The sequence below is a fragment of the Canis aureus genome, chromosome 24, assembly GCF_053574225.1.
Source record: "Canis aureus isolate CA01 chromosome 24, VMU_Caureus_v.1.0, whole genome shotgun sequence".
Classification (NCBI taxonomy): domain Eukaryota; kingdom Metazoa; phylum Chordata; class Mammalia; order Carnivora; family Canidae; genus Canis; species Canis aureus.
In genome coordinates, this window is record NC_135634.1 from 14,251,277 (window position 1) to 14,263,615 (window position 12,339).

Below are 12,339 nucleotides of genomic sequence, written 5' to 3' on the forward strand. Positions count from 1 at the left end.
CACCATTTTTTAAAATATATTTTTTCTAGCTGAGAGGAAAGATTTAAGAACTAGTGGCTTAGCAGCAACTGTAAAGAGATAGCTCCTTAAAATTTAAGATACTCTAGAGGAGGAGGGTCCAGTAGACTTATAATAGATTTATTTATCTTGGCAAGAGTGACAGAAACAGCTATTCCAGAATCATTTCAAATTAAGGAAAAGATTTCTTAAGTGAAAACCATGCATTCACTTAATACTTAGTAACATGTAACTGAATTTTCCAATTTGAATGTATGTTTGCAATTTTGTTATATTTTAAAAGACTTGGAAATAAAATTTTTCTAGATGTCTCATTAAAATGATCTCCATATGTCAATGAATTACCATCACTTGAAGGGTACTGTTATTTTTAACAACCGCAAAATGAGACAGAGTGCTTTTAAGTGTATTCTCATTCAATTTTCACAGTAGTGCTATGAGATCTGTGCTATTGCTCTGATTTTGTAGATGTAGTAGCTGCAAATCACACTCAGGATCCCACAGAGTATCTGAGTTAGAGCCAGGATTTGGAAGCCTAGTCTTCTAATACCAAACCAACAACATACTGACATTTGTTTTTACATAGCATTGTCTCTCTGAATTAGCTCTGCCAGTGTATATGAGAAACTAGCACCCAAGACTCTATAGGTATTCTAGACTTGCCATTTTGAATTTTCTTGTGTCAGTCATGTCAGAAAACCAGTGGTAGTACAGTCGACCTGAAGAAATTTTGAACCTTGTTCTGACTGTGGCTTGGCTATTTTGTTTCATTTCTTGCAGGATGAAGATATGCATTACAAAGAAAATAATATCTATGCCATTGCTAGAACATCCAACCTTAATGAAGAGCTTGGGCAGGTGAGGGTCTCTTCAGGGACTGAGTATGTGACAAGAACTTTGAAGAAGGTGGATCTAGGAAGAGCATGTGCAAGGTCAAAGTGCTGAATTCAGCCATAGGCTATAGTTAATATGATATCCATATGGAGCTTCAAAAGTGCGGTTTGTTAAAAACATTGATAATGCAACATGGGTTGCAAGTAGAATGGAAGTAATGCAGATTATTCATGTACTTATGAAAGAATAGAGGAGCTGGAGAGGCAGGCAGGGAAGCTTTCAGTTGGCTCTCAAATTTTCAGTTAGCTTTCAGGAGTCACAGGAGCTTGGGGACCTGGCACTGGTGGCCATGCTCCTGGAGGATTTCATGACATAATGTATTTGTGATACACTCAGCACAGTACCTGGTATGAAGAAGGGGTTTAATTAATACTAATAATTATAACCAGTAATTTGCATATATGATTTCTAACTTATGATTACATTGTGTAGTATCATTTGAATAGTGAGTTTTCAGGAAATATTTATTTTAGAAGGTTTCTGGCACCTGGAAATAACTGATCTGAGAACATGAACAGCCTTTTTACCTTGGACAACTAAAGATGAAGGAGGATGGAACCATCAGCTTTCTAGCAACTTTTCTGCTCATGAAAATCTGATTATTTACTAATTCTATAGAACATATGATTTCTGTTGACAGTTGGGAAAAGATCACTTTATCCACCTTGCCTAGTCAGTTGACTCTAGCCTTTTTAGGGTAGTAATTAAATATAATAAAACTGCCTGTGGAACTCAAGCTTTAAAAATTAATTATGTTGTGTATGTAGGTAATATACAAAGGTAAGAGCAGAAATCAGTGATATTGACAACAGAAGACAATAGAGTTTCAATATTCAGAATATATTTAAAATCACCTACAATTCAACAGCAAAACCACAAATAACCCAATTCAAGAATTGGCAAGGGATTTTAAAAGACATTTCTCTAAAGAATATATGTAAATGGACAATAAGCACATGAAAAGATGGTCAACATCACTAATCTTTAAGGAAATGCAAATGAAAACCACTCTGAGACACCACTTCATGCCCAAAAGGATGGCTACTATAAAACAATAATAACAACAGAGAACAAAAAGTGTTCAAGAGGACATGGAGAAAGCAGAACCCTTGTGTAAAACTGGTGAAAATGTAGAATGATGCAGTCACTGTGGAAAACAGTATGGTGAAACCTCAAAAAATTAAACCAAGGACTCCACATGTTACAACAATTCTACTTTTGGATATTTTCATGAAAGAATTGAACGTAGGGACTCAAACAGGTATTGTACACAAACGTTCTTAGCAGCATTATTCACAATAGCTAAAAGGTGGAAACAACCAAAATGTCCATCAATAGATAAATGAGTAAACAAAATATGTTAAATACATACCAATAGAATATTATTCAGCCCTGAAAATGAATGAAATTCAGAAACATGCTACAACATAGATAGACTGTGCCTATCGCACTAAATGAAACATGCCAGACACAAAAGGACAAACAGTATATGATTCCACTTATATGTACCTGAAATAGACTTATAGAGTCAGGAAGCAGTATAGTGGTTACCTGGGGCTATGGGGACAGGAGAGAATGGAGAGTTACTGTATTGTTGAGTTGGTAGGAGGTTTCAGTTTGGGATGATGAAAAAGTTCTGGAGATGGATGGTGGGGATGATTGTATGTGAATGTGCTCAATAACACTTAAAAAATGGTTAAAATGGTAAATTCTATCCAAATACATTTTTCTACAATAATAAAAAATGCTTTAACATTGCCTCTTTTCCTTTTTTATTGAGGTATAATTGACATTTATGATTATATTAGTTTCAGGTATACAACATAATGGTTTGAAGAAGACAAAAGAAAATGTAATGGTTTGATATTTATAAATATTGGAAAATGACCATCATGATACATCTGATTAACATCCATCACCATACATTACTTACAGAGTTCTAGTGATGAGAACTTTTGAATATGCAATATAGTATTTTTTTTGAACTTGCAATATAGTATTATTAACTATAATCACCATGCTATACATTAGATCCTCAGGATTTCCATATTTTATAACTGGAAATTTGTACCTTTTGACCCCCTCCTCACCCATTTTGCTTATCTACCACTCCTTGCCTGTGATAACCACCAATTTGTTCTCTGTAATTATGAGTTTAGTTATTTTTCTTTTTCAGATCACACATGTGGTATTTGTCTTTCTTTGTCTGATTTATTTCAGGTAGCATAATGCCCTCAAAGTCTTTTTTCTTTATACAAATGGCAAGATTTCTTTTTTTCTCATAGCTAAATTTTTGTGTAAGTGTGTATGTGTGTATATAATTATGTATCATTATATATATACCATTTTCTTTATCCATTCATCCATCGACAGACATCTTGCTATTGTACATATGCTGCCATGAACATGGGGGTGCATATATCTTTTTGAGTTAGTGTTTTCATTTTCTTCCGATAAATACCCAGAAGTGGAATTGCTGGATCATATGGTAGTTCTAGTTTTAATTTTTTGAGGAGTCTCCAAGCTGTTTTCCATGGTGGTTGCCCCAATTTACATTCGCACCAACAGTATATAAGTGTTCTTTTTTTCTCCATATCCTTGCCAACACTTGTTATTTTTTGTCTTTTTTTTTTAAAGGTTGTATTTATTTATTTGAGAGAGAGAGAGAGAGAGAGAGAGAGAGCAAGCAAGAGAACACAAGTGAGGTAGGGGTGGTGCAGAGAGAGAAGGACAAGCAGGCTCCATGCTGAGACTCTGGGATCATGACCTGAGCTGAAGACAGATGCTTAACTGAATGAGCCACCCAGGTGCTCCTTGTTATTTTTTGTCTTTTGGTTAATAACCATTCTAATAGGTGTGAAGTGATGTCTCATTATGGTTCTGATGGTTATCTGTTCTGATTTGCATTTCCCTGATGATTAGTGATGCTGAGCATCTTTTCATGTGTCTGTTGGCTATTTGTATGTCTTCTTTGGAAAAATGTCTATTGACGTTCTCTTATTTTTTAAATTGGATTGTTATTTTGTAGTGGAGTTGTAGAAGTTCTTCATATATTTTGAATATTAACCCTCCTCATCAAATATATGATTTGCAAATATTTTTTTTTCCATTCATTGTGTTACCTTGTCATTTTGTTGGTGGTTTGCTTTGCAGAAGCTTTTTATTTATTAAAGATTTTATTTACTTATTTGAGAGAGAGAGCAGAGCAAGAGAGAGTACACGAACTGGGGGGAGAGGTAGAGGCAGAGGAAGAGGGAAAAAATGGGCTCCTAGCTGAGCAGGGAGCACAAGGTGTGGGGCTCAATTCCAGAACCCTAGGATCATGACCTGAGCTGAAGGCAGTTGCCTAACCAACTGAACCACCTAGGCGCTCCATATTGCCTTAGTTTTTAGTGTCAAATCCAAGACATCATCACCAATACTGATGTCGAAGAGCTACTACCTGTGTTTTCTTCTAGTTTCATGGTTTCAGGTTCTTCTGTTCAAGTCTTTCATCAATTTTGAGTTAATTTGTATATAGTGTAAGAAAGTTGTCCAGTTTTATTCTTTTGCATATGGTTGCCTAGTTTATTGAAGAGACTGTCATTTATTTATTGAAAACCATTTATTGAAGAAACTGTACTGTCCCTATCATTTATTTTTGGCTCCTTTGTTCTAAATTAATTGATAAGAGGTGCATTGCTTATTTCTGAGTTCTTTATTCTGTTCCATTGATCTATGTGTCTGTTCTCATGCCAATAGCATACATTTGGATTTCTATAGTTTTGTAATGTAGTTTGAAATTAAGAAGCATGATGCCTCCAGCTTAGTTCTTCTTTCTCAAGACTGCCTTGGTTATTTGGGGTCTTTCATGATTCCATATACATTTTGTTCTAAATCTGTGAAAAATACCATTGGAATCTTGATAGGGATTACATTGAATCTGTAGTTTGCTTTGGGTAGTATGGATATTTTAACAATGTTAATTCCTCCAATGCATGAATGTGGAATATCTTTCCATTTATTTGTGTCTTTCTCACTTTCTCTCATCAGTGTATAGGTCTTTCATTTTCTTGATTAAATTTATTCTTAGGTTTTTTTGTTCTTTTTGATGTAACTGTCAATGAAATTGTTAATTCCTTTTTTTCTGGTGTTCATTATTAATGTATAGAAATGCAATATTATACTATATGTTGACTGACTAGAATTTAAATAAAATTTGAAAAATAAATAAAAGTAAAAATTGAAATAAAAATAGAGTTAACCATAATGTAAACTATCGACTTCAGTAATAATGATAAGGCAGTGTAAGTTCATTCATTATAACAGATGTACCACTCTGGGGCAGGATATCAATAGTAAGGGAGGCTGTGCATGTGTGGGTGCAGAAGATAACTCTGTATTTTCTACTCAATTTTAGTATGAACCTAAAACTGCTATAAAAAGTCTATTTAAAAAAATTCATAAATAATTTTTAAAAAAGAAAACAAAATACAATAGATTTCTGTATGTTGACTTTATATCCTGCAACTTTATTATTTTTTTAAAAGATTTTATTTATTTATTCATGACAGACATAGAGAGAGAGAGGCAGAGACACAAGCAGAGGGAGAAGCAGGCTCCATGCAGGGAGCCTGATGTGGGACTTGATCCTGGGTCTCCAGGATCACACCCCGGGCTGAAGGTGGCACTAAATCGCTGGGCCACCGGGGCTGACCCTGCAACTTTATTGAATCCATTAATTCAAATGGGGTTTTGTTGTAATCTTTAAGATTTTCTTTTTCTTTTTTTTTAAGATTTTATTTATTTATTCATAAGAGACACACAGAGAGAGAGAGAGGCAGAGACACAGGCAGAGCGAGAAGCAGGCTCCATGCAGGGAGCCCAACATGGGACTTGATCCCGAGTCTCCAGAATCACGCTCTGGGCTGACGGCGCTGCTAAACCGCTGAGCCACCCGGGCTGCCCTCTTTAAGATTTTCTATATGTAAAATGTCATCCGTAGATAGTGACAGTTTTACTTCTTCCTTTTAAATTTGAATGCCTTTTTAATTTGGAAGAAATTAAATTTCTTGCCTAATTGCTCTGGACAGGCTATGTTGAACAAAGTGGTGAGAGTAGATGATCTTTCTTGTTTCTAATCTTAGAGCAAAAGCTTTCAGCTTTTCACCATTGACCTTTAGTGTTAGCAGCAAGCTTGTTATACTGGCCTTTATTATGCTGAGGTTTGTTTCCCTTAGTCCCACTTCATTGTGAGTTTTTGTTGAATATTGTGAAGTGCTTTTTCTGTGCCTATTGATATGGTCATATGATTTATATTCTTTATTTTGTTAATGTGGTATATCCCATTGACTGATTTATTGAACTGTTCTTGTATCCCTGGAATGAATTCTACTTGATTATGTTGTGTGACCCTTTCAATGTACTGTTGAATTTGATTGGCTAATATTTCGTCAAGTATTTTTGCATCTATGTTCATCAGGGATATTGGCTTGTAATTTTTTTCTTATGGTGTCTTTGGTTTTGGGGTGTGGATGTGTGTATCTGTCTGTCTATAAATCTCAATTTTTTCAAGAGACATTTGATGAAATTTCTTGTGGCAAAAAAAATGAACTTGAACTTCTGATTTTCTTAGGTTTGATGGCTTGAAATTTACTTTGCATATTAACATAGAATTTTACCTGTAGTATAAAACAGAGAATAGAATCTCTAAAAGAAGTGTAATTCTTAAAGGTAGAATTCTTATAGATTGAACTTCTTGTTTCCTTAAAGTTCAAATATTTTGAGGATTTCAAGAGAAAGAACTTAATTTTGTCTTTGCTCTCTAAATATATTTTATATTTATGTTGTTTATCATGTTTATTTTTTCCTTATTTAGGTAAAATACTTATTTTCTGATAAAACAGGAACCCTCACTTGCAATATTATGAAATTTAAGAAATGTTCCATTGCAGGTATAATATATGGGTAAGTGTTTTTATTGCCATGCTCTGTTGAAAATTCTCATTTTTTCTTAACAAATTAATTAGCCTTTATTTACTTCAAAACTTATATGAATTTCTAATAACATAGTTATAACTGAATGAAATTAAAACTTAAACCTAAATGAAAATTTGCAGTTGTTAAAAATATATGGCTTATGTCTGCTTTTATATGTGGCTAGGATCCCTAAGGCATTTTATAGCTACAGTCTTAAAACCATTATATTTCCTCTTTCATTTTTCCTCAGGAATCAGTCAGACAAAAGTGATGTCGATACAAAAAAATTAAGGTAACTAGACAACATTCTTTTCTACTTTGCCCATGTTCCTTCCCCCCCCCCCACAATGGACTTTTTAAAAAAATCAGTACTAGAGTTCTGATGTATAACACAGCTGTCCCTTGTCCCAGACCTCCAAAGGCAGTTCCCAGAAATCTCCCCATGTGATATTCAAAGAACCCAAAATTCAGACTTTGATTTATTGCTTTTTTAGTTACTCTGTCTTAAACTCTGTGTCTTAAACTACATGATATTCAACACAGATTTAGACATTTTCTTTTTTTTTTTTTTAATTTAGGCATTTTCTAGTGCCATTTTGCAACTTGAGGCCTGAGAGGATTATAAATGGACAGAACTTAAAATATTTATTATACAGTTCACCCCTGAATAACACACAGGTTAGGGGTACTGACTTTTCCCAGCAGTTGAAAAATCTATGTATAGCTTTTAACTCCACAATTAACTACTAAGAGGCTACCTGTTGGACCAGAAGCCTTACTGATTATAATATAAACAGTTGATTAACACATATTTTGTGTGTATATATATATATATATTATACTGTGCTCTTACAATAAAGCTAGAGAAAAGGAAATGTTATTAAGACAATTACAAAGAAGACAAAATACATTTACTGTACAAGAAAAATCTGTATTAGTGGACCCACCCAGTTCCTACCCATGTTGTTCAAGGGTCAGCAGTAGCTCTATATACTGTGTAGTGTAACTTACTGAAAACAGGACAAGGGGCTGTGTGTTTGCTTAAGATCCATGTGATTGCCGACTGGTACCATCAGGAAATTTTATTTACAGCAAATCTTCTCTGTTCTTCCTCAGTCTGTCACCCTCTGTCCTCACAGAGTCCTACGAATTTAATGACCCAACATTACTGCAGAACTTTGAGAATGGTCATGTAAGTCTGCTATTTTCACTCAAAGTTGACACAGTAATGGTAATGCTGCACAACTTTAACACATCTATATGGTTTATCATAAGGTATAATTTTCTGAGCCAGGAAGGAGTCTTGAAAAATTTTTTTGATGTTAATATCATAAACATCGGATTTTGTACTGCTATCATGGGGGTGGGGGGCGTGCGTTGCTAAACTTAGTGGGAATGAATCCAAACATTATACAAGAACATTTTATTTTACCATGTAGCAATCTCTGTAAGAAAGTCTCTAAATGTTTCTAAGCTATTGGGTACTATTGTATGTCACCAAGATCTTCACTTAACCAATTTTAAGATACTTATCCACTTGATTTGAAATCTTCTCAAAAATAGAAGTGATCTTTTAGAACATAAAGGTGTACATGTCCTCCCTTTGCTTAAAAACCTTCAGAGAACTGGCACCCCCACCCCCTACAGATTAAATCCTATCTCATTACTGTGACTTTCTCTCCAACCTCATTCTGTGTCATTGTTCCTTTGCTCAAGATGCTGGAGTCACACTTGTCTTGAAGCTCACAAACCCATGACTCAGTTTTCTTGCCTTGGGGCCTTTGAAGTGCTCTTCCCTTTGACTGTGTGTGCCACAGTCACATGTCAATGAACACTGCCAACTAACCTTTCCATTTAGGTCTGAAGTTAAATATGATCTCTTCGATGTGTTGTTTTTTGTTTTCCTGGTCACCTACCTCAAATATGCCCCTCTTTTCTCTGTGACAAGCCCTCTTTGTTTCTTTCAGTTTTGAGAAAACCCATTGCCCCAGTGAGCACAGAGGCTCCAAGAGAGCAGGATCATCTTATTCACTGAGGCCTCCCCAGCCCTGCACTGTCCCTGCCTTGGTGGCCACTCTACAAACACATTTTGAATGCATGACATGGTTTTTAGTCATTGCCTGATTCTGTGGGTGCCTGAAGTGAAAACCCACTGTCGATACTAATCGCAGACTATATATAACGCTTATGTCACTGGTGTTGGCAGAGACTCATTAGCTTTGTGCCTTTTTTGTAGCCCACAAAAGATTATATAAAGGAATTTCTTACCCTATTATGCGTGTGCCACACTGTTATTCCTGAGAGAGATGAAGATAAAATAATCTACCAGGCTTCCTCCCCAGGTAGGTAGGTACTGTGTGTTCCTAAAGCACCCGGCCTGTGATGCACCCTGAGAAGAGGTGATGCTGCCCCTGATCTCTGGATTGTTTCTGTGTTGCTCCTTCCCTAGAGTTCTCATGGGTCAGGGCTATTCATGGTACTGTGCAGTTTTGAGCTGCTCTGTAGCTCTGGGGCTCCTGCTTCCTATACCCTCAAAGGCTGCCATAAGGAGGCTGGTGGGGGGCACTCTCTGAGCTGGGGTTCAATAGAACATTTAGTTAAAACCAGTCACTAAGCAGGAGTAAGGTTAAGGCATTGCAACATCTTGTGATGATTCTATTAATGGCTAATAGAACAAAATTATAATGAGTACTAAGAAAGGATTTTAAACTGGTAAATATATCTTATTCCTGATGAAAGAGGCCTATTAGCCAAATTTCCTCTTTCATGAATATTTTCTGGTCCCTAGATAAGGGCATTGGAATTAAAATTAAAAAAAAAAAAAAAGCCAAATTAAAAAAAAAAAGTCATGGTATTTTAGTGCTGGAGAATGGAAATCTGTTTTAAATTAAATTTGGTGTTAATGTATTTGGTCAATCTCCATTAATACAGACTTTTTATTCACAGATGAAGCAGCTTTAGTGAAATGGGTGAAGAAACTTGGTTTTGTTTTTACTACAAGAACACCAACCTCTGTCACCATAGAAGCTGTGAGTAGTATCTTAAACACTTTCTCATGGTTTACACATCCCTTCCAGAGAGACACAAATAGAGTAGTTGAATGGGGGAGCTCTAGAATCACAGTACCTGGGATTCCCTCACCTTCTCAACCATTGTTCTCAGGCATATTCCTTAACTTCTCTGCTTGCCCCAGTTTTCTTAACATGCATGTCATAGGGTTTATGTGAGGATTAAAGGAGTTAATATATGTAAAGTAATCAGAATTAGTGCTTTGAGCAGAGAAAGTACTCAATAAAAGTGAGCTATTCCAAAGAATTACAATCAACAGGTCATCAAGAGAGATACTATTTTTAATGAAAAATTAAAAATTTTCAAGCTATTTTTTGGTGAGTTGTTATTATGTTAAATTTTTCATTTCATGTAATGTAATGTATATTATGTATATATTTTTCTTGTTTTGTCTTGATGACCATTTATCACAGCTTTTGATATTATGGGGAAGAAGTGAAGCAATGTAAACATGATGCCCAACATACTAATTTTTTTCTAGTAATAATGCAGTCATTAAGGATGTTTACTGGACAGTCAGTCCTGAGCAGAATGGACTGATTGATTCATCTTTTTTTTTTAGGTTTTTTAAAATAAATTTATTTTTTATTGGTGTTCAATTTACTAACATACAGAATAACACCCACTGCTCATCCCGTCAAGTGCCCCCCTCAGTGCCCATCACCCATTCACCCCCACCCCCCGCCCTCCTCCCCTTCCACCACCCCTAGTTCGTTTCCCAGAGTTAGGAGTCTTTATGTTCTGTCTCCCTTTCTGATATTTCCCACACATTTCTTCTCCCTTCCCTTATATTCCCTTTCACTATTATTCATCCTTATAGCCATAGTATATGCCACATGGAGAACTCTCAAATTATTTGAAATTCTGCATTACCTTATTAGTGAATTGATCCTGGCTATAGGAAGTCAAGAGGCTGTAGCTGGAACAATTTAGAAAGGAATGCAAGTTTTATTGATATAACATTTTACAGCATGTCATCTCTTTATGTACACCTCTTCAAATTCTCTAAGGGTTAAGGATTTTTTTTGATTGGTACGATCTTATGAAAAGATTTATTTTCCAATTTCTGTCTGTTGACTGTTTCATTGGCTCCATATGCCCTTGCAACATTAGAGTTCATAAAATGTTGAAAAGAGTGTTTTAGTGTTAAATTTGTACTGTGAGAAGCATCTTTGCATATTCCAGTTTGCAAACAATGTTCTTGCCAGAAGAGGGCACCATTATCTCATCAGGTTTGCAAGAAAATTTCTATTTTGAAAAAGATGTGTAGTTGTAGGGTAAAATTTGTTTCTGACTGGGAGAGTGAACTATTTTGCAGGATGAGTAGTTTTTTCCTTGGGTAAGAAGACGTTGTCTTATCTTCCTGTAGATGGGAGAAAACTTCACATTTGAAATTCTTAATATTCTGGAATTTTCTAGGTAAGATACCTTTTCGTTCTGTTCACATATCCTCCAGGGTTCCTTCTGTGGCTCTTCAGTTGAGATTTGATAATGCAAATCAAAACTTGAATACAGAATACAAAAATTCTAGTTAGCTTTCCTCCACCCTTTATCTGAGCGTGGTGCTTGCTCATCATTAGGCCAAATCCCTTTTTGTAACTGAGAAGAGTTCCCACGCCTCTCCTTCCTAGCACTTGTCAGAGTCACACTTGAGATTTTACATCTGGGTTACTACTTATTGACTATGTTGCCAACTAGATCCTAAGTTCCAGGAGGGCCAGAGTCACCTTCTATGGAATCTGGTATCTAGTAAGTGCTTGATAAACATTTGGTGAATGGATGAATAGTGAACATTATTTTAACCAATAAACCCAAAACTATTTCTTTAAAAATAGTGTATTAATTCATTTTTTCCCCCAAAGGAAACAATGTATGTCCAAATCCTTTTCCCTGAGACTTCAGAAGGCCTCCTGGTTCAGCCACTATGGCCTGATCCCCAAAGCCTATTGTGAGGATATTGGCGATGATTTTATTTTCTTTGTACTGTTTTGAATACTCAGGAAGTCTTATCGCTTAGACTATCTGAGCATTTCTAATGTGGAATCTGAAAAATTAGAAAAGGAAATTCTAGAAAATTAGAAAAAGAATAATTCATTCTTTTCAAGGCCAGATGATTTTTTAAAATCATATTTTTTAAAAGGCTTGTTAGCCAATGACATCTTTTTAAAAAAAGCTTTAAATCTCAGAAAAGTTGTTACCAATTTTTCCTCTCTCTAGGAAAGGTTTTTCTAAAAACTTTATTTTAAGAAAATGTATTTTGATGCTCATTCTAGCTTTCCCCTTACTTAATATCTGATTATCACTATTATTGGAGCACTCATTTCCTGTCCTTAAAAGATAAGCTTCTGGCTAGGTGACACTTAAATGACTCAGTTGTCTTTAGTAGTATTCTGACAGCTA

General features: G+C 35.4%; 1 protein-coding gene across 6 annotated transcripts in view; it reads left to right on the forward strand.

Annotated features, from left to right (window-relative positions):
• Window positions 1-12,339, forward strand: part of LOC144295812 (phospholipid-transporting ATPase IB-like) — a 177,972-nt gene that overhangs the window by 45,629 nt on the left and 120,004 nt on the right. For all 6 annotated transcript variants that reach the window (XM_077868330.1, XM_077868334.1, XM_077868331.1 and 3 more), the window contains 7 exons: window positions 799-876; window positions 6,770-6,858; window positions 7,121-7,162; window positions 7,987-8,062; window positions 9,107-9,212; window positions 9,817-9,899; window positions 11,309-11,358. In XM_077868330.1, the coding sequence (XP_077724456.1) occupies window positions 799-876; window positions 6,770-6,858; window positions 7,121-7,162; window positions 7,987-8,062; window positions 9,107-9,212; window positions 9,817-9,899; window positions 11,309-11,358 (524 nt within the window). The remainder of the gene's footprint in view (window positions 1-798; window positions 877-6,769; window positions 6,859-7,120; window positions 7,163-7,986; window positions 8,063-9,106; window positions 9,213-9,816; window positions 9,900-11,308; window positions 11,359-12,339) is intronic.